The sequence below is a fragment of the Ailuropoda melanoleuca genome, chromosome 14 (assembly GCF_002007445.2).
Source record: "Ailuropoda melanoleuca isolate Jingjing chromosome 14, ASM200744v2, whole genome shotgun sequence".
In the NCBI taxonomy this organism is placed as follows: domain Eukaryota; kingdom Metazoa; phylum Chordata; class Mammalia; order Carnivora; family Ursidae; genus Ailuropoda; species Ailuropoda melanoleuca.
Window position 1 is genome coordinate 6,579,654 of NC_048231.1, and position 22,830 is coordinate 6,602,483.

The window sequence follows — 22,830 nt, forward strand, 5'->3', positions numbered from 1 at the left end:
TTATACTATGGGTTAATTTACTCTCATTAGAGCTCATGCTCAGAAACAAAAGTCTTCCCTTGAAGGCTGAGTGAAAAACAGTACTTTAAAAAAGTTATATACAATGTTTATATTCTCTTTTGCCAACGAAGTTTTTTTTTTAATAGAATTACTATGTAATATGGCTTTCTCAAAGTGTTACGACAGCATTTCAAAGTAACAAATTTCAACATCTAATACGCAATGACTTAATACTTTGGTTGTTTTAGAAATTTATCTCCTCCTCATCTTTCTCCCGACACATCCTCTTCCCTCCATAGCTATAATTTTCATTAAACATGTTACAAATTAAGTGGAAATAACCATCACGTTACCTTGCTTCTGAAGAACACAAGTACTCTTTTGAGCTTCAAGAAATTTCAACTAAAGTCTACATTTAGACCTGATCTTTATCAAACGTCATTTTAGTTCACTGCTAAAAAGCTTAAACCAAATTATTGTCTTTTCAGGCTTCATGTGTGCAGTGTATTTCATTTAAGTAGTAATACTGCCACAGCTGCTTTTATCCTGGACACAATGTGTCATGAATGGTAAATTGTGATTTCACTACAAGATAAGAAGGATCTAACTTGAAGGTAAAGTAAAAATTTTTCAAACCCACATCACTTCATCAAGAGAAAAGGAATTTAAGTTCAATCTTTAATGTCTAAAAACAGTAGTCATGATAGTGAATTCTCCCCAAAACCCAGATCTACAAGCTTACCTTTTAACAAGCATTAGAATATTAAAATAGATATTCTAGAAATCAGAAAATCCTATGTGTTAGGTGTTCTAAGTAATCTCTGTAATGAATAAAGACCTTGAATACTTCTCACTAAATCATAAAGTGATTTGAATAATGCCCCTGGAGTACAATTCAGAATGAAGACTGAATTTACCTGTTTACAGGTAAGGTGGGTTCTAATGATCTTGCTTCACACCAAGGACTCTTTTGAGGCTCTGTATACAGAAGTGATGACTGACAATGGATCGCTAAGGGAGAGAGGTGTCCAGGAGTTGGCCACAACACATTTGGACTTGTGGTCTGTCGACCGGGTCCACCTTCGGAGCTATTGGCACTGCTGGGAATGCTGTAGTTCATCACAGCAGGGCTATAGAATGTCATGGCGGAATATTCATGGCGGCTCTCTACATAGGAGGAAGGTATATATATGGGGCCATGCTCCAGGGGTAGGACAGATTGGCTGCAGTTGTAGGAGGCAGGAGAGTTAAGGCTAGATGGTGAGTTTTTGATATCCATATCTTGAATAGGTAACAGCTGAGGAAACTCTTTGTGAGAAGAGGCACAAAGAGACATTGTACTGTTCTCAAAGACTCACAGGCAGGGATGATGGTTCTAGAGAAAAACAAAAGACATTTCTTAGTTAGAGCTACAGGCCTAGCCATTCAAAACGTCCAAATATATTTATTACTTACACACACACACACACACACACACACACACACACACACACACCTTAGAAAAACATCCTGAAAGACTCAGAAATATTAACCTCAAGGATTGTGAATGGGAGGCATGGAATTCTCATTTGCTACTTTATTTACTTCTTTATTTCTTTTGTTGTTGTTAGCTACAAGAATTTATTTTAACCACAAGAATTTATTATAATTTCAAAAATTAAAAAATGCAGGATGATATTAAAATGCCAAGGTTTTTTTTCTTCTGGAACTAGATAAGTTTATTTTAAAGTTCTTATGGAAAAATGAACAAGAATAACCAAGAAAACCTTGAAAGAGCAGGTCAGTGAGCAGGGACAGCATTAACAGATATTCAAATACACAACGAGTCACCAGTAATAAAACACAATGAACAGACAGGCTAACGTGCCCACGTCAGTTATCAATTTATTCCTTCTCAGCTTTCAACATACCCTTCAATATATAGCCTACGGTAAGCGCTGGAGTTGCTTTACGCGGTGAAAGTGAGCGCAATGCTAAGAGTTCTCAGTAGAGGGCGCTGCAGGGACACCAAAGGAGGGAGAGGCCTCTGTAATTTCTGGCCGGCGCAGAGGTCTGCGTTGTGGGGGGTGAGAACAGCCTATGGAGTCTGGCCCCGCCGCGGGTCCAGAACGAGGTCCCTCTCCAACCTTGCAGCGACGGGGTGGGGATAACCTTTCTACAGCCACCTGTCCGGACTGTGACCCAAGGAGTCACAAAGTAGTCGTTCCTTGTACAAACCTCCTCGCCTTGTGCCACCTGCACACTGCGACAATCCCCCAGCCGGCAGGCACCTAGACTCCCAGGGCACAACCATGCCGCCAATTGCTGATCGCCTGGTCCCAGCTGCACCCCGGAGGCTGTTCTGTTGCCTGCCCAGCAACCCTACTGCAGCTCTGGCCTGGCTAAACCAAAATCTCTGCTAGTTAGTGGCCCACCCACCTTTCCCAAGGTCTGAACCCCTTCTCAATCTGTCCTTCCTTGGGTGCTCTCCCTCAGCCCTCGGGTGCCACTGATAGTTTACTTACATATTATACTTAATCTCTTATCAGCTTTTTTTTTTTTTTTTTTTTTTTTTTTTTTAAGATTTGAGAGACAGAGAGGGAGAAAGCACGAGCAGGAGGAGGGGGAGAAGCAGGCTCCCCACTGAGCAGAGAGCCCTATGCAGGACTTGATCCCAGAACCCTGAAATCATGAACTGAGCGGAAGGCAGATACTTAACTAACTGAGCCACCCAGGCGTCCCCATGGTTATTCTTTATATTAAAACTCCCCTGTTGAACTGTGTAGTTTCTATCTCCTGATTGGACCCTGACTACTGCATAACAGAATAGAAAATCCCAAAATAGAAAATTCAAGAACTCAAAAGTTTTTGGAAATTTGGCATATGATAAAGGTGATATTTCAAATCATGGAGAAAACACTGGACAGCAGAACACCATTGGAAAAAGCACATATGCCAGAATAAACTCCAAAGGGTTCAGAGATCCAAATGTTAAAAGAAAAATGGAAGGAGAGGGAAGGAAAAGGGGAAGGGGGCTGAGGGAGAGAGAGGAGACTGCACAAGTCCTAGAAGCAAGTGCAGAAAAACTGCTTTATAACATGGGTGTGGGAAAAAGCTTCCTAACTATAGCTTCAAATCCACATGCAATAAATTAGGAACAGAAAAGGAAATCTTTGCACATCATAAAAATAAGCAAAGTCAAAAGAGACTAATGACAAATTGGGGGAAAAAATACTCTCAACTTCTAAAGAAGCAAGGGGGCTAATTGTCCTAGTATTTAGAACTCTTAAAGGGGAAAAAAAGATTTTAAAAATTCTTTAGATAGGGACACCTGGGTGGCTCAGTCAACGGTTAGGCGTCTGCCTTCAGCTTGGGTCATGGTCCCAGGGTCCCTGGCTCTATGATCCCTGCTCCGCAGGCAGCCTTCTTCCTCTGTTTGACACTCCCTGCTTGGGTGTGTTCTCTCTTCTCTCTCTCTCTCTCTCTCTCTCTCTCTCTCTCTCCCTGCTTGGGTGTGTTCTCTCTTCTCTCTCTCTCTCTCTCTCTCTCTCTCTCTCTCTCTCTCTCTCCTCTCTGAAAAATGAATAAAATAAAATCTTTTTAAAAAATTCTTTGGGCGCCTGGGTGGCGCAGTCGTCAAGTGTCTGCCTTCGGCTCAGGGCGTGATCCCGGCATTCTGGGATCGAGCCCCACATCAGGCTCCTCTGCTGGGAGCCTGCTTCTTCCTCTCCCACTCCCCCTGCTTGTGTTCCCTCTCTCGCTGGCTGTCTCTCTGTGTCAAATAAATTAAAAAAAATCTTTTTAAAAAATTCTTTTAATTCTTTAAATTCTTTAGATAAATAGGCAAAAGACATAGAACACAGAGAAAGGAAGGCAAATGGCTCTTAAAACACAAAGGTGATCAACCACCTTCACAAAATTTAAAACCACACCAAGATACCATTTTCTCGCATTTGGCAAATATTCAAATGTTTGACAAGAGACTTCCTTGGCAAGGCTGTGGAGAAACAGACTTTCTCTGACATTGTTCGTGGGAATGCAAAATGGCACAACCTCCATGGATATCCAGCATTACATACAGATTTTACATGTGTTACTTTTGGACTATGAGTCCATAGTGATATTCCAAAGGGAAGGGAAGGGTAAGGAAGGGGAAGGGAGGGGAGGGGTGGGGAGGGGAAAGGAAAGAAGAAGAAAAAGAAAACAAATCATTGGCTTCCATTGGAAGTGACTGTTACATCAGTTCCTCACTCTGAAAGTTAGTAATTAAGGAAAAAGAATTAACTCTGTACCCTGCCTTTTTGAGAGGCTCTGTAGTTTATGCCCTGGTTGAGGGCAAACACTTCTTTACAAAAGAATGCCACCCAATAAATAGTTCAGAAAAAATAATACTTGGATGGATAAACTGGATCGATAGTTAGAACAAGTGAAAATGTTAATTACTGAATCTAGATGGTGGATATATGGACACTCATTATACCAGTCTTTCAACTCTTCTGTAAGTTTAAAATTTTTCATAAGATGCTTTGGAGGAAAGACACAAAATAATACAAGAAATTACAAACGGAAACCTTTTAAAAAAAGTTAGAATAATTGGATAATATAATCTGCGAAAGGGAAGAATGACCATTAATAACTAGACTGGCTGAGAAAGATCATTAGGTAAAGAAGCTTGCTTTGAGGGGCGCCTGGGTGGCACAGCGGTTAAGCGTCTGCCTTCGGCTCAGGGAGTGATCCCGCGTTATGGGTTCGAGCCCCACATCAGGCTCCTCTGCTATGAGCCTGCTTCTTCCTCTCCTACTCCCCCTGCTTGTGTTCCCTCTCTCGCTGGCTGTCTCTATCCTGTCAAATAAATAAATAANAAAAAACTTTAAAAAAAAAAAAAAAAAAAAGAAGCTTGCTTTGAGAAGTTCTCATCTTCAATATTTTCAGCTCCAGCTGTCTCCTATTTCCACATGTAGGCAACTTGGCTCTCTAAATGCTCCTGATTACTTTCTCCTGACATTTTCATTTGAATGCTCATTTCAATTTGTCTTCAAAACAATATACCTACAGTGATTTTAAAATATGTCCACAAATTCTTCAACATTCTTCCCTTGAAGAGGTGAAGTCTAACTTCCCCTTGGGTATGTGCTAGATTTAGGGCTCATTTTTACTGAATAAATTATGGCAGAAAGGATGATATGTGGCTTCCATGAGTAGGTCATAAAAGGCACTGCAGTCTCTTCCTGGTTGCTCCCTTGAATCACTCACTCCAGGGGAAATTAGCTGCCATATTGTGAGGATGCTCAAGCAGCCTTATGGAGGCCTCCTGCCAATAGCCAGCAAGGAACTACAGCCTCCAGCCAACAGCTCCGTGAGGGAGATATTTTGGAAACTGATCTTCCAGGCCCAGTCAAGCCTTTAGATNGCCCTGGGCCACATCTTTTTTTTTTTTTTTTTTTTTTAAGATTTTATTTGAGAGCGAGTAGAGTAAGAGAGAGAGCACAAACAGGGGTGAAGGGCAGAGGGAGAGAGAGTGGAAGCAGCAGACTCTCCGCTGAGCAGGGAGCTTGACGTGGGACTTGATCCCAGGACCCTGAGATCATGACCCAAGCCGAAGGCAAGCACTCAACCAACTATGGCACCCAGGTGCCCCCTTGGCCAACATCTTGCCTGCAACCTCATGAGAGGAGCTAAGCTGGAACCATCCAGCTAAGCTACTCCTGGATTCCTGACCCTCAGAAAATGTGTGTGAGATATTATGTTTTTTTAAGCTGCTCGATTCTATGATGATTTGCTACACAGTAGATAATACAGATCCAAGGTAAAATTAATCATTGTCCTCCCCAAAACCAATCCTAATTTCCTATTTGTTAATGACAAAGTGCAACACACTTAGCTTTGACTTCTCCACTGCATCCGATTACCTTTAATCACAAGGGCACACTTTTTTTTTTTCCTCCGCAATGCATTTTCCTCGTGGTCTTTTGCCACCATCTGAGCAAGCTCTCATTACTTCTTATCTGTGCATCTGTAATAGACCCCTTACCACTCCCTGTCTCTGGTGAGCTCCTTCTCCAGGTCCATAGAGCTGCCAGACTAACTTTTTAAGATTTACTTGAGAAAGAAAGAGAACGTGGGGTGCACCTGGGGTGGGGGTGATGGTGGGGGGTGCAGAGGGAGAGAGAATGCCAAGCAGACTCCACACTGAGCATGGAGTCAGATGCATAGCCCGACACAGGGCTTGATCCCATGCCCCGAGATCAAGGCCTGAGCTGAAACCAAAAGACAGAAGCTTAAACAACTGCACCACCCAAGTGCCCCCAGACTAACATTCTTAAAACCCAGCTCAGATCACCCCTCTCCATCCCACCAGCCTGTGTAATAAGTCTTCTAGCATCCAAGGCATTCCACTCTGTTGCCCCAACCCACCATCCCACTCTAATCTGCTGTCTTCCTACAGAAGATCTGCCATGTCCATAAGGAGTATGCAAAGTGCATCGTGAAGTGGGTGGCATTTTATGCCCTAGCACTTTTCTCACTCTCAGCACCCCATAAGTACTTACAAACTTAAACCTCCCTATTAGAACTCCATTGAATCATTCTTGTAAATGGTAGAAGTATGACAAGATGTTAAGCTCCTTGAAGGCACACACTATTTTTATTCACCTTTTACTACCACTCAATAAGTATTTGTTATAATGAAAGAATATGAGGAAATGTGTTTATAAGATTTCACCCAGGGGCGCCTGGGTGGCACAGCGGTTAAGCGTCTGCCTTCGGCTCAGGGCGTGATCCCGGCGTTGTGGGATCGAGCCCCACATCAGGCTCTTCCGCTATGAGCCTGCTTCTTCCTCTCCCACTCCCCCTGCTGTGTTCCCTCTCTCGCTGGCTGTCTCTATCTCTGTCAAATAAGTAAATAAATCTTTAAAAAAAAAAAAAAAAAGATTTCACCCAGTCAAGGGTGTTAGTCAAGGACGGCAGCACCTGCCAGTAGGTATGGTACCGTGTGGGGACAGGAGAGCTAAAGGAGTCCCAAGACATTCACTCTGCCTTCAGAGAACTACTGTGCCACGTAAAGGAGGCAGGACAGACCCGGTAAAATGCTAAGGCACTAATATAAACATGCTACCACTTATCATCAACACTGATTGACCATGAAGGACAGAAGATCGAACGGTCGCTGGAGAAGAATAGAGCATCAAAAAAGTGTGTGTGTGTCTCTCTCTCTATATATATATATGTATATAAATATATATATATACACATACACATATATAATACATATATGCATATATACACACATATATAATACATATATGTATAATATGAAGATGTATGTTATAGATGATATATTATATATTTTTGTATATTTTATATACATTTCAAATATATATCAATATGCATTTATTAATCATGACCGAATTTCCTATTTCCATTACTTAGATTCCCAGTCAACATATACAATTCCTGATTCCTAATAGAAAATACGCAGGATAAAGCATATAATGCTAACTATTGTCAAAACTAGCAGTTTCCAAACTTTTAAGTTGTGATAAATTACACATCAAGCTTACAATGTTAACCAGTTCTAAATGTGCAGTTCAGTAGTGTTAAATACATTCACACCATTGTGCAACTCATCCCCAGAACTCTTTCCATCTTTCAAAACGAAGACTCCCCACCTGTTAAACAACAGCTCCCCAACCTACCCCTCCCCCAGCCCTTGGCAACCACCACTCTACTTTCTGTCTCTTTATGGACTTGACTACTGAGTACCGCAGAGAAGGGGAATCCTGCCATATCTCTCCTTCTGCGTCTGGCTTATTTCACTTAGCACAGTGTCCTCAAGGTTCATCCATATTGTCTCATGTCAGAATTTCCTTCCTTTTCAAGGCTGAATTATATTCCATTGTTTTTATGCACCACATTTTATTAATCAAGAAAGGGTTTTAAACAAATGCTCAAAAACATTTACAGATTCAGGAAATGACCTAGGTTAGGGCAAGTGGTGGAATATAGAAGATACACAGATGTTGGTAATTAGATCACTGGTAACCTTGAGATGGCAACCCCAGGTCCGTCAGTATTGTGAGGAGGCATCTATCCCTCAATCTGTCCTGAAAACACCTCTTATTTCAATCCACCTACACACAGGCTTGCTCACTGTGCTTATGTTTTTGATATTGTACTTCGGTGATTGTATTTTAGTGCATTGTTTTTGCTATATGATCTGAGCATATCTTATGTGGCCAGATATTTAATCAAAAGACATTTAAAGTACTTTAACAATACAACTGAAACAGTACACATTGTAACAATTGAGAGGAAAATACTCAAGGTAACATGCCTAACAAATTGTATTTATGCAGAATAAAATGTAACTTGGAGGTAATACATTTTGTATTTCTTGAACTTAAAAAAAAAAAAAGTATAAGAAAACAAGATGGCTACACAATTTAATAAATAAAAGTATATCCAAAAGTTAGTGTGGTCACTATGATGAGTATACACATTACATTCAGGAAATTATGAAGCAGGAAAGCAGTGAATTTAAGAGTAACAATTTGAACAAGACTTCAGGTTAATAATAAAATCAGTTGAATGGTTTAAACAAACAAACAAAAAAAATTCTCTGAACATTTTGCTCAAGTTTTTACTGAATTTCATGTTGTCTCAACTTTACATCGCCCCCAAAGAAACATATGTAGCATTTTAACATAAGTAATTCAGCGAAGCCAACCCACCAACCTATCAGAAAACCACTGCTATCTTTTACTTTCGGTAGGCCTCTTAAAAACAGAAAGCTTCTACTGATATAAAGTGATGAATAGCAGCATGGAAATTCATGAACTTGAAAGAACACTTCCTATTATCCAGGTAGAAAGTGAACACACAATTTAAAATGAATATGATCTCTCTCAGGAGCAGAGAATCAATCCCATTACTCATTTTCACCTACGATTGAAATGTTCCTTCTCAGCCCAGAAATGCTGAAATGACCTGTCAGACACACACTGCCCAATGGCAAATGCCAGGATTCGTCCAGGCAATCAATCAGGTGCCACGGTGACTTTGCTTAGGAAAACGGATTTCACATATATACACCAATCAATTTCTCTAGAAATTCCACACATCCCTAGCACAATAATAACTCACGAGAGAGAACTGGTGGCTGAACAGCAATTAAAAGGCTGTGTTGCCTTTTGGTTGGAGATCTTTCAGATCTATCCAGATTCATGTGACAGCCATTTGTCAGGGGAACCCTAGATCATTAGTAACTTGGTAGCCAATGCAAAGGGTTTTTCTTCTGAAGCAAAGACATGACAAGGGGTGAGGAACTTAAATCATGGCAGGAGACGAGGCAGACAAGCAAACAAATAGCAGGTCTTCACTGGAGGTTGAAGAAAGCGAATTAACCTGTGCTATGTCAGTAGTCCCATCCACACCAGGGAGATAAACTGGTGGAAGGAAAGAATCCCCCCAAAATCAAATTTCTTCGACATTGTAGGACAGGATTTTCCCAACACATTCCTTTGAACAAGCAAGCACTGACTCAGTGAGCACAATATGTGGTGTCAAAGGGAAAAATAGTCTCTAAACAGCTTAATTGTTGGGCCCGGCGGGTATGGAACTACACCTGGCCAACCAAAGAACATGTACCCGGACATCCTGATTCTAAGAATTAAACATTTCTTTGCATGTCAATTTTCTTTAACTAGTCTTCATAGTCTAAGATGGTTGGCCCTCATCCTTCATGAGGAACAGCCCTGGTCTTCTATCCAAAGACTTCTCTGGCCCACTCCTCCAGTGCGCGCACACACACGCACCGGTACTGAGCCCTTGTGGGTCACGTCTGTGTTCAGCAGGAAAGCTTTCTGTATACACGGGATTTTACGTCGTGTTCTAACTGACTGGGAACACATCATGGAACTTAAACAGAAAAAAGTTTTTAAAGTCCAAAATATTGACAGCAATTCCTTGTGAGAAAAAAAAGGCGGGCCCTAGACATGGTAGAAGGACACTCCAGGAAGAGAAGAAGGATTTTGTCAAAGTACCGATCAAATCTAGTTAAATAAGAAGGCAGTCGTCACCAGGCCTGCTATTACATATATTCTCTGTCCAGTGGACAGAGCAGTACACAGGGTCCTAGTCCCAGCTCCTCCTGAAGCCAGGTGATCTCATACAAATCACATCAACTCCCTGACCTTCCATGGCTTCTTCAGTAGAAATGGGGACCTAACGTGGGCTGCATGTTTTCACAGCCCTCGGACGATAAAGTGAAATGATGTATGTGAAAGCATCCTGGGAGGTATTATTGCACATCCAGAAAGATGAAGTCCGTCCATTAGCATGCCACTGGATACACCTGTAGTGTTGGGCAGAACTTCTAGACAAAATGCCCTTATGACCACCCTGAAGATTGTTGCCTCCTTACTGTACTTCTGCTTGACAAATCATGACACCAGTCCAAATAGCTGGGCTGCAAGTAGTCTATTACCACCATATAGCACCCCAAATGCCCCATTCTCCTTGTGCTGTGTTCTCGAGCCTGTCCATCACACTTCCCCAAGCATTCAGTACAAACGCCCCTCATTTGTGTGCATAAATGCACATTCACAATGCAAAACACTACAAGGAGTTTCATGGAAAAGATAAAAAATCTTTAAGTGTCAAGCATCCTTGATGTGTGTCAGTGGCTGTCTACCAATTGTCAGCCTTAAATTTTCTACAGCACAACACAGCTCCTGATCAACTGAACATTCATTAGAAAGAAAAAACACTCCAAAATCACCACAGAACTGATCATGAATAACTGATTCACATGCAACTCTTGAGAACACGTACAGATATCTTCCAAGATGAGAAAAACCTAATTCCCCTCGTAGCCCACTGGACCTTCTAGAGCGGGACAGGACGCAGACCTTCGCAGCTCGAGGGGAAGAGGCCAGAGCCTCAGGTAGGGAGAGCCAGCCCACCAATCAGCCCTCTTCAGCAAGTCTCCACCCCTTCCCAATTCCAACAGCTCTTAGGAAATGGAACAATTTTCGAACATCCGTCGGGCCAAGGTGGGAAGAGTTGTGCATCAATAAGTTCAAGAGGACATGACGAACGCAGAAGTTAAACTGAATGCACACTTATCCTCTTCCGGTCCTGGGTTTGACATTTGAACACGAACATTTAACCACAAAACGTGGCCATCCTGCTTTGAGGAAACCTATACAAGTCAAGGGACCCTCACTCTCGTGCCGTCTGTCAAGTACATCTGTACACAGATTCCCCGCGAAAAGCCCTTCGTTATGGAGAGCTGCAAGCACTCCAGCTAGGAACACCAACCACCCGGCTTGCTGGGGCTTCCTCAGCAGCCCACTGCCTTGCCACAGTAGTGCTCTGAAAGGTAAGCTGTGTATGTAAAATACAGGCTCTTGGCTTCATAGCACAAAGGAGAAAGGAAAAGGACATCATCTGACAGCTCTTTTTGTTAAGAAGGCTTAACAATAACGGGCTCCTAACTGTCCACTGAATTGAATAATGTATTAAACAGCAGAATATTAGCTTACAAAAGATTTTTGCATCTATGTCCTGCAAGAAAATCTAGATTTCAAAGCATGAGCATAGAAATGAAAAAACTCTGACATCGACACGTAAATTGGGCACAGTCCTCAACTCCTAATAAACAGTATTTTAACTTAAGTCACCATCACTCTGTACTAGATTTTCAAAGTCTCCAGATTGGCATTTGCAATCACTCTTTGGCTCCTCACTATTTAATGATACGTAATTTCAGGTACTTTCTTAATCTCAAGTATAACAAAGGATTTTTTAAATGCCCAGATTATAAAAATACAATACATTCTATTCATACTACATAAATAACCAATTTTATTTTAAAATCCCCGTATTCAGTTTGAGATAACTAAGGATGCATGCCATAACCAAAGGCTTATCCCACAGTGGAATCTGAATGTGCTAAGAATGAAATCTATTAGGGGCGCCTGGGTGGCACAGCGGTTAAGCGTCTGCCTTCGGCTCAGGGTGTGATCCCGGCGTTATGGGATCGCCCCACATCAGGCTCCTCCGCTATGAGCCTGCTTCTTCCTCTCCCACACCCCCTGCTTGTGTTCCCTCTCTCGCTGGCTGTCTCTCTGTCAAATAAATAAATAAAATCTTTAAAAAAAAAAAAAAAAGAATGAAATCTATTAGCCCTTGGGAACTTCACATTTAGTCCCATTTGCAAAATAGCTTCTCTTTGCCTCAATCTATTCCAAAGTATATAGGATCAAAACAAAAACACCACAACATGACTCATCCCAACCAAAAGGTGGGGGTGTGCGGAGGACCGAGATTCTCTTTTGCAAAAAGCAAAGGAAAATAATTATTTCTAGGTAAAAACACACTGAAGAGCAGAATGGTAAAAATCAGCGAACAGCTCAGTGATTTCCAGGAATTAGGGATGGGTGGAGAGGGCTGACTACAAAAGCACAAAGGTGACTTTTGGGAGTGAAGGCACAGTTCTAGGTCTTGAGTGCAGAAGTGATTATATAAATATTGCAACTGTCAGAATTCATAGAGGGTACCCCTAAAGAGGCTAGGTTTTACTGTATGTAAATTATACTGCCAGGAGCTTACCTTTTTAAAAAGGCTATTATGTCTAAATCCGTGTGCTAGACACTGAATTATGATGTCTAACATTCGAATATACAGTTCTCAAGTGTTCTAGATGTAATTACTAAAAAACTTACCAGTAAGTAAAGTTCAGCCTTCAGTATTTTATATAATTATTACATATTTATAAGTATTATGTAAAATGGCTCAAAACATGAAAATTGTCACAAGATGTATTTTGCATCATTGCCTAAATATCTATTTATAGAAAACTGCAGTGTTCTACTCTTAAAAACTGACATATATTAAATATTATATTTTTTAAAAGTTGAATTTACTACCAAATTTTATCTCTTCTGTATTAATAAACTGAGGAACATTAAAGGTCATTAGATTCATTTGAGTCTCCCAAAACCACTATGAAATGTATTCCAAATGTGTTTTCAATTAATTTCAGAGACTTTCAAGTCTTAAGTGTTATAGGGGACTGGTTGCTTTTGAAAGAAGAATGTTTCAGTAATTCAACTGGGAGGGGAAAAAAAAAAAAGCTTGAATGTAAAACGGATCCTAAGATTATGCCTTAACACCTATTGATGAACAGACCCTTACATTTTCCCTTCTTGAATATATGCAGAAATATAGATTTTTCTGCAGAAAAAGTAAAAGGCAAAACATAATTGTCATAGTCATGGCACATGTCTTTTTACAATACTCACAGCACAAACCTTTCTTTTCACATGTTCAGTTAAGTAACAAACATCTTTCCCCACAAAGGACAATAGCCACTTTGAGTTCAGAAACTTAGAGGTAAAAATTCCCAATGGAATGCCCATGTAAACGCTAACAATCTAATAAGGCAAAATCTTTCCTCCGAAGTGTTGCATGCCACGCCAAAGCACAAAGTTGCTTTTTATAAAAGCTACTAAATTGAGTCAATGTGGTTTTCCTAAATAAAAAAAAATCCACTCAAATCCAAAGTTTGTGGGGGTTTTTTTGTTTTTTTACAAAAATAACATTCCCTTCATTTAATTTTATGCTTCCAATTAGGCACGAATTGAATTAGGCACTAATCGTAGCACAAAGGGGTAGGTGAGCAGCAGCTGGGTTCCCCTTCAGCAAATAAAACAGACTGGATCTTACTCTCAGTTCACCCAGGACAGAAGCAAACCTGTTTTTGGTATCACTGAGGAATGCCAGTTAACACATTTGAAACACTGGTCACCTGCTTGATCCACAGACACCTTCCCAGGCCCGCACAACTCAAGCAGGAAGTCCCTGTTCAACTTTCCCACTGCCATCATGTCACCTCTGTCGGGAAATCCACACAGAAAAACATCCAGAGTTTTTTTCTTTCAAACGGAAGTGTGTTTACAGGCACAAACTAATTAAATAAATTAACCTCCCAGCGTCTTGAATGAAAATACTTACATCATGAAATTTCTGTTTCCTATAGTTTTCAAGACAAGTGGTTTGGGGGTGAGGCGGGGAGGGGGGCAGGGGTCTGTTATTGTTCTCAATATCACCGGTTTCCCACACTAGCATTTCAAACAGAAAAGCAGAAAAATCACACCTCGAGCCGAGGGGGCACTTACCTTACAGGTGAACGCCGGCCTCGCGGTGTCTAGATGCGGACACGCGCTCTTCCCGGAGTGGGTGCTCCCCGCACCCGGCTCGCGGCCACCAGCTGCGGAGAGCGAGCCCACCTCGCGCAGCCTAGACCTCGCCGGCCAGACTCTACCCGCAGCGCAGGGTGCCTGAGCTCGGGGTGGTCCCTCTCCCGCCGGCTCTCCCGCAGCCTCTTCTCCACCCACTGCAAGTTTCCACAGGCCGTTCTCGAAGCCTCGGCGCTTCACGCTGCCCAGCAGCAGGGGCGCGAACTGGGTCTCAACAGGTCCAGGAGCCAGAGACTCCGCAAGGATCACAAACGACTTAACCAGGAGCCTCTCGTTCCTTTTAAAGACCAGGGGGCGGGGGCACGACTCCAAGAGCCCACGTGACCACCGAGCCCGCCGCACGGAAATCTCGGGAGGACGCCCAGTCGCCTGCCTCGGCATCCACACTCACCTGGGCGAAGGGGGCAGCCCCGGGGAAGGGCCTGCCACCCTGGAAGAGCTTTACAGGCTCCCGCAGGGGGAGCAAAGCACACGTGGCGCCCTTCCCGCCGTCGTGAATTTCGGAGGTCTGGGGCGGGGCCTGAGAATGTGCATTTCAAACCAGGTTCAGGGTGAAGCTGAAGCCGTTGCTGTCCGGCTGGGGACCACACTCTGAGGATCAAGTCCCTAGACCCTGACCCATGTGGGTCTGACAGGGGCTGATGCTTCGGTGTCGCTGAAATACAGAAATCTGACTCTAAGGATCCAGTGGTTAAACTCGGGAGGCTTTGGGTGTTCCCAATGCCGGGTAGCAAGGACTGGTTCGTGCCCCTGCAGGGGCCAAGCGACGAGGCGGTGGCGGGAGATGGTGGGTGCGGATTCTTAGCAGCTGGCTCGGAAGGCCTTTCGCGTTAGAGCAAAGATCCCAGGAACCTCCTCAAACTCACCTACTGCAAAGAAGCACCTGGAGGAGAAATGCGCCCCCGCAGCGGCGGCGCCGTTCTTCCCTCGGCGACGCCTCGGTCGAGCTCTCCGCAGGCGAGCGTCCCCTGGTGGCAGCTCCAGTTCCCCAGGTCCGCGGAGTCCCCAAATTCTCCTCACCCACTCCTCACCCACCCTGCAGCAGCCCACAGTGTGAGGACTAGGACTTCAGGATGGTCATGAAGAAGCACCTGGCTTTAGAGCAGCCACTGGTGGCAAAAATCCCACAGGTCATTCTGAGTCCCCAGTGCCACATTTGTGTCTAATTAATCAGCCCCAAGTGTTGGGCGTTAGCCGAAAGTGGCCTAGCCCGACTCTAGTGTGCTCTGGGTTTGTAAGAGTGAGGTCCGCAGGCAGCGAAGGCAGGCTCCAAATATGGAGAGCCACCCACTTTATAAACAGTGCTTAGGAAAAATCTCTACTCCACCACGCCCTTCAATTTTCATTAAAGCAGGGACTCCTGGATTCTCTCAAGTTGTAAGGCAGGGTCCTGATCCTTGAGGCAGAGAAGTTAGTTTGAACAAGAGGGTGTGAAGCTGACCAGATTCATCTATGTAGGACTCTAGAGGACAAGATGCTTCTGTGTGCCAATCTCAGCTTTCCTTGTCCCCTCTCCTGGGTGTCCCTGCGTGTACCCAGTACCCATATGCCCCTTCCTCCTTGGCACCAAAGAAAATTTTAAGTGATGGTTTTAAAAAATCAGTTCCTTTTGGAAGTACTGACTTAACAGGATACACCTGGAAAGGAAATTATTGTGAAGGAACTTCAGTCTTGAGCCACCAGGCCGACAAAGATAATGTGAGGGTGAAGAAAGCTGACACCTATCAAGTGTCTACATTGTGCCTGAGAATGTGCTAAGTGTTTGCACCACATCTCATTTAATCCACACGGGAGCTCTGTGAACTGGGTACTATTGACCCTCCTTCTCAGATGAGGAAACTGAGGCCCACACAGCTAGCTAAAGCCGCACATAGGAAGGAGCCGGTAGCAGCAATGCTTTCATTGACAGCTACCACTGATTAGGCATTTAGCAATGTCCTACTTTTCTGCAGGTTATCTCATTTTCTATACAATAAGCCTAGGAGGGAAATTCTATGATTAAATATTCCCATTTTACATTTGAGAAAATGGCCAGTCTGTGGCTGAGAAAGACTAGAACCCAGGCGAGAGCCCAAGACTCTGTTCTCTTCCATACGATGACTGCAATCAATCAGAAATGATGACTTGGAAGTTAGGACACTGGATCTCCCGCAGATGAGCCCTGCCTCAAAGCCTCCTGCCATCTGAGAGAGAAGCGTCTGCTCACCCCAGAACTAGAGCTCTGTGTTTGCTGTGACGCTTCCTTCAGAAGGTGTTCTGCTCATGGTAACAGCATGTTCTTGTTTTAAAGACCCTCAAACACCCACAGAGGTGGTTTGTTACACAAGGAAAACTCATTGCCGGAAATATCAAGCAAAGAGAATGAATGGGAGTGAGTACATTTCCTTCTGACTCATCCTGTGGTTTGAGAAATGGAAGGGATGGAGGCTTTGCCTGGTTTAATGCAGTGAGGAGGGAGGGTATTGTTCCAAAACTGAGAAGGGATTCTTGAGAGAGTTAAACCCAATGACTACACCAAAAAGCACCCTGAAATCTAGTGTTAAGGACCATGCCTCTGTTAGAAGATCCCCGTCTCATTTCCACCCCATTCATGACCTCCCTAAGGAAGCACCTTCATAGTATGACATTGAAAGGCCTTCCTCTTCCCAAAATATTGTAAAACAGGGACTAAAGTCCTCACCATGCAATCATCCTTTGGGGTTAAAGCACTGGATTGTTAAAATTTGATATTATATATGATGAGTAATATTAATTTACTAGCATTTATGATTACACTAATAAGATGAGCTTACGAGATGAGCTAAATGTCACCTGGGAAAGAAAGCAAAGGAGGTTGGCATAGGACAGGTACATTTTTGCTGTAGGAGGAAAGAAAGCCGCTCCATCTGGGTGCACCTTCCTCATCTTTTCATCCTACCCTTTTCTGTCTAGTGAGGTCTTACCCAGCCCAAAGCCAAGAGCCTAAGTGAAGACTGAGATAGCCTAGTGGAATGTGCACACTGCCTCCCCCACAGCACTCATCCCGGTCCACACTGCCTGTGCTGTGATTGTACAGGGTGCATCTTGTATCTCTGGCTTCCCCCACAGTAGCATCGTACCCACAGGACCTACCTCGTTCAACCCAGACGTTCAACAAACACCTGAAGGCTTCTACTCGGAAAAATCAGAGGAAAAGGGAAGAGATGTTCAGTAGTAAAGATCCCATTAAGAGGCAAAACAAACAAAACCCTGTTGAAGGCAAGAAAGCAAAAACTTACGTGGAGGGGAGGATTCCTACAAATCACGGCGAGCTACAGGATGATGACTTTGGATTATCGCTCTTTCTCCTCTGAGCCTGAGGCCAGCTGGGAGGAGTTAAGTCCTGGGATGCTCTTACCTGCTCCAGAGGATAATAGGTTCAGGCTCTTTCTTCATGATGTATGATTATAAATTGGTCTGTTTAAAGAGGATTTGAGAGATGTAATCTCAAACTTCAGGAATTACTAAGAGAGAAGGGAAAGACTCGTTGCACCTGCAATGGCACCTTTATTTGGAGGTGATGAATTGGAAAGGTGGGATTACTAACGCGATATGTCAGGTTATTTCAGCTGCTCATGAATCAGGGTTTGTAAAATAAAATTCGATATTTGAAAATTGGATTTCAGTAGTAGAGCTTTTTAGGATCATGTCTCTTGTGGAAATAAAAATGAACATAACATCTACGTACCTTTCCAACCCAGGCACTGCAGGAGGCAGTCTTGCCAAGGTTTTCTTATTTTTATTTTGTTTAATCCTAAATTCCTTTTCGCTGTCCTGGCTTTACAGTTAAGGAAACAGAGCCTTAGAGAGATGACGTTTCTTTTGCAAGGTCATCCGTGGGCATGCGGCAGAGTTTTCTACCTACCTGTGAATGCCTTGCTTTCTCCTCTGTTATAACGGTGATGTGTTTCTTGCTTGTGTAAACTGAGGCACATTTGTCCTGTAGAGCCTGGATGTTGCTGAATGAAATCTTGTCAAGTTCTTATCTAGGCATGACCATCTGTATGCATATTTATATAACTTTATTCTTTACTGACATGGCTTTGACCAGAACCCTTGGTAAGGCTGCCAAGGAAATAAGCAGCAAGGTAGCACTAACCTGGTATCTAAGTGCCCAGACCACAGGACAAGGTTACTCTGACCTGCAGCTGAAACGAAGCCCTTGGGCAGCTAGCATGTATAGCCAACTCATTATAACTCACCCTCATCTGTCTGTCTTGGTCTTCGACATTTGCAAACATACAGGTAAAATAAGTTTTTGTCCTATCTACTGCTCCTTGTACTGAAATTCCACACAAATCTCTTGCATTAATTTGTTTCTAATTTCTATCTGTTTGAAATCAAACAACACGAAGAATATAAGTTCCTATCCTGAGCCCCAGCTGTGACTGAAGCAATTCTCTCTTGAGCTACCAAAGAAACTTGCCCCTGGAGGTCACTGGCAGGGGTGTGAACACCCCGAAAGAAAACATTAAAGAACTGTTAGAAATGGTGGCAAATGGTAATGTGCAATTTCACAAATGACTCCAATGCAATTCTGGAAATGCAGCTTCTTTACCTCTTCTGGCACAGAATAAAATAATATTAATAACAGGTCAGACAGTGTAATAGTCCCAGATAGGAGGTCAAAAAAAAAAAATAGGGTATACAGACAGAAATGGCTCAAGAAGCCACAGATTCTAATAAGACCATCTGCTTCCATAGAGTTCAGAATTCAAAAAAATTGAAGTTTTTTCTACTTCTCGTAAATGTATTTGACATTTTCAAGTTCTTTGTTCGTATCATGGAAAGTTACTAGAGATGTCTCATATTGTCAAATAACTCTCTATTGATGCACCTCGCATTAATGGCTTTTGTAAAAATGTAGACCCCATCCTTTGTGTACAGAGAGCGTTCACATATGTCATTGCTTGATCTGATGAGTCTAACCAGAGAGAGGAATGGTCTTCTCCATGATTCAATCTCCCCTTTTGCTGGGAATTACAGCCAGGACATAAACTTCTCCAAGCAGTTTCTATAGCTTCTGAGGGGGCGCCAATGTGGTCCAGTGTACTAGGATCCCTGTCGTCCCCCTTTTTCTCTTCTTTTAACAGCTCTGCATTGTTTTTTTTTCTGTCTATCCGGGCAGTTCGCTCAGTAATCTGTTCTTCCTGGTTCTGCCCACGCTCAGGCCCGATGCTTCCTCAGGCTGCTCCCAGCCGCCACACTCTTCCATCCACCGGCCACAACTCACTAAGAGAACTGCTATCCTAAGGTCACGTTGGCTTTTACAATTAACACAGCACACACATGGCCATGCCACACTTCGCTTTCACACCAACTCTATGACAGTAATTTTATCCCCATTTTGCAGGTAAGGAAACTCAGTGAACTCGCTAGATTCACACTTACAGGAACCCTAGTCGTCTGACTTGTTTTGTAGATCCGTACCCGCCTCCGAGGGAAATAAATTTCCTGCGTTCCTAGCACGAGGCAGGGGTGTCTCTCTGAGTGTCCGCCATGCTGCTACTGCTACTATCCTTGGGCTTGTGTCACCTGACCCCACCCCTTCCCTCTGCCCTTCCCAATTTATCTCAATCTGAAATACCATTCAAGGCAGAAAATCATTGACAATTTTTTTTTTTGAGAGACAGAGTGTGCATGCGAGTCGGGGGTGGGGTGCAGAGGGGGAGGGAGATCCTAAGCACACTCAGTGCGAGCCCAACTCGGGGCTCGATCTCATGCCGAAACCAAGAGTCAGACACTTACCCAACGGGGCCAACCAGGTGCCCCTCATTATAACTTCTTTAGTTAAATTTAAAGTTATTCTGACGCTCAGCATTACATTTATTCTTTCATAAAACTCTTCTTTGGGACAGCTTCTTGCATTTATCTCTTTCTTGATGCTGAAAATCAGTAATGTCCGAAGCGCTTACCTAAGATGCAGGAGAACCTGAAGGTATTTGCTTTCAGTTGAGGAGGAGATAACATTCATTCAGCAACTGCTTGTAAACACTTGATCTTCACGATTTCGTGTAATCCTCAAAACAATCTCAAAAGGGAGGCACTATTTATGTTCCCACCTAGCCAATGATAAGACTAAGGCTCAGAAAGTTGAATTTGCTGGGTATCACCCAGCAAGAAAAGCAGAGGGTTCCCAGTAGATCTGTTTCACAGCAACACTCATTCTCTAAACTGCTGAGCTCTTGAAGGCTTTGTATTCTAGTGGAGGGGAGCAGACCGACGCCCAAGAAATGACAGGCAGTGCCTGTTACAAATGATCAGGGACAAGTGAATGGTGGAGATGGGGAGTTTTGTGGACATTCAGAGGATTCCCTGAATGTTGGGGTTCCTCTTAGAGAGAAACTAACTCCCAGAGCTTGTTTCCTGAGCTGAATTTCAGACATGGAAGGTGCCAATCTCCCAGGGGGGCTCCTCCAAATTCTGCAGGTGCCCAGGCCCAGGCTTGTGTCCTCCCCTCGGCATCCCTCATTCTTCCATTCTGGCTGCTGGAAGCTGTTTGGGGCACAGGACTTCTACAGAGAAGACGGAGAACACACGGGCACCGGGCAGGATGGAACCCAGCCACGTAGCAGATGTGCGCCCTTGAACTCCTCTGGCCTCTCTGATCTTCGGCAAAATAAGAACACAAGAATGTACTGCGTGAGACGGTGGGGAGCATGAACTGTAACCCGTCTGACACCCAGCAGATTCTCCATACAGGACGGCTTTTTAAAATCTGCAGTCCCTGGAACGAAGGGCTTCACAGGTGTGGAGAAGACTTGGCCAAGGGGGAGGCAAAGAGCAGGTTTGGTGGTTAGAGAGGTCTGGGCTCCCAGGGTAAGGGAGGTAGCAAGAATTAAATGCCCTGCCAGGAGTTAGTTACAGAGCTCTGCCGACATCTCTTCCGGCAGGCCCAGTTGTGAAGTGAGTCAAAGACCCAATGTAAGACTGATTTAAAGCAGAGTTTTCCCACACTCCTGGATCATGAGTTGCCTGAGTCACTTGTTTAAGATACGGATTCCCAGCCCCCTCCTCTCCAGCAGGCTCCGAACCAGGAGCTCTGGGGCAGGTCCTGGAAATGCACATTTTCCACAACCCACCAGGTGATTTTATGACCAGCAAAATTGGGAAAACATTGCTGTAAAATGTTCAAACTGCTTAGATGTCCACTGTATAATGGAATCTGCATAATGGATGATTTATGATCCCCATTTTATAGGAAAGGTAACTAAGACCCAACAAAGCTCAGCAGTGTGGCAAAATCTGTTCACACGGGCCCAGGAGAGCTAAATTCTCAGAGAGTTAAATACTCAAGGAATCTGCAATCCAATTGTTAAACCAATCATAGCTTGAAATCTGTCATGGTAAGTAGTTCCACGATGGATTTCTCTTGGCCAGAGGAGAGCCTAAGGGTGCTCTTTCCTTCAGAGAACAGAACATTGATTGACGTGAACACTTCTCAGCTATTCTCTGGGTTTTGGTTCATGGCTCACTCTGAATACTGTATTGTCTTTTTCTTTAGGGAATCCGTAACTACTACATGCAGAACTGGACTTCTTTTTTTAAAGAACTGGTTTACTAGCACACCACCTAGCAAAAGTAATTTAGTCTTGTTGTTAGTAACTGAGCCAAGTTCACCTGTGTCCTTACTACTGGTCCAGGTGCTTGGGTCCAGACACTTTCTCCTCCTGCAATGAACATCTTGTATCATCCCTAGAACCTCCAGTCCTAGATAAACTTATTAAGGGCTCAAATTCTACAAAGGACCACCTGCTATGGAGTTGGTTCAGATTTTCCAGTTAGAGGATCGAAGCATTGGCTTTACACAACAGGGTCATGTCTCCCTCTAATGGATGGTAAAGAATAAGACAAGCAAGATTTCTATTTGTTGTTGAATCAGAAGGCTTTGTATAATTTATCTCTATTATGTGTGATAAGTGTAACACGTGTTAAAACAATATATAGTACTTATTCAGCTAATTTCCAAGACCAGCACAAAAATGTCCTTTTGTTTTCATTCACTCAATATTTCATTCATTATTTATCATTTACTTAACTATGTGTCAGATGCTGAGGTATAAAGCTATGAATGACACCACGTAAAGACAAAGAATGAGAAAACTCATGATATGAAAGATTGCCAAGATATATAAAGGAAAAAAACAGAGTATAGGATGGTATGAATAATGTCATTTGTTTAGAGGCACCTGGGTGACTCGGTGGATTAAGCATCTGACTCTTGATTTCGGCTCAGGTCATGATCTCAGGGTCCTGGTATCGAGCCCCACGTCTTGCTCCATGCCCAGCGGGGAGTCTGCTTGAGCATTCTCTCTCTCCCTCTCCCTCTGCTCCTCCTCCTGCATGCTCTCTCTCTCTCTGAAATAAATCTTTTTAAAAATAAAATATTTAAAAAAATACATATCATTTGTTCAAAAGGAAGGAGAAAGAATACACACACAACTCACATAAACTATCTCCAGAAATATACACACCAAAAAAAACTATTAACACTGATTGGTTTCCTCCTAGAAGGTAAAGAAGAATATCTGGAAAATAGAGTTTTCACTGTATTCCTTTTATATATTTTTAA

General features: G+C 43.2%; 1 protein-coding gene across 4 annotated transcripts in view; it reads right to left on the reverse strand.

Moving 5' to 3' along the window:
* The window catches only part of ESR2 (estrogen receptor 2), a 70,269-nt gene extending 55,754 nt beyond the window's left edge, over window positions 1–14,515 (reverse strand). For all 4 annotated transcript variants that reach the window (XR_004620147.1, XR_004620145.1, XR_004620146.1 and 1 more), the window contains exons 1-2: window positions 14,160–14,515; window positions 918–1,375 (exon numbers count right to left, since the gene is read on the reverse strand). Coding sequence is in view for 1 of the 4 variants with exons in the window: in XM_002914160.4 (XP_002914206.3) it covers window positions 918–1,336 (419 nt within the window). In the remaining 3 variants the exon portion in view is untranslated. The remainder of the gene's footprint in view (window positions 1–917; window positions 1,376–14,159) is intronic.
* Window positions 14,516–22,830: the final 8,315 nt, after the last annotated feature.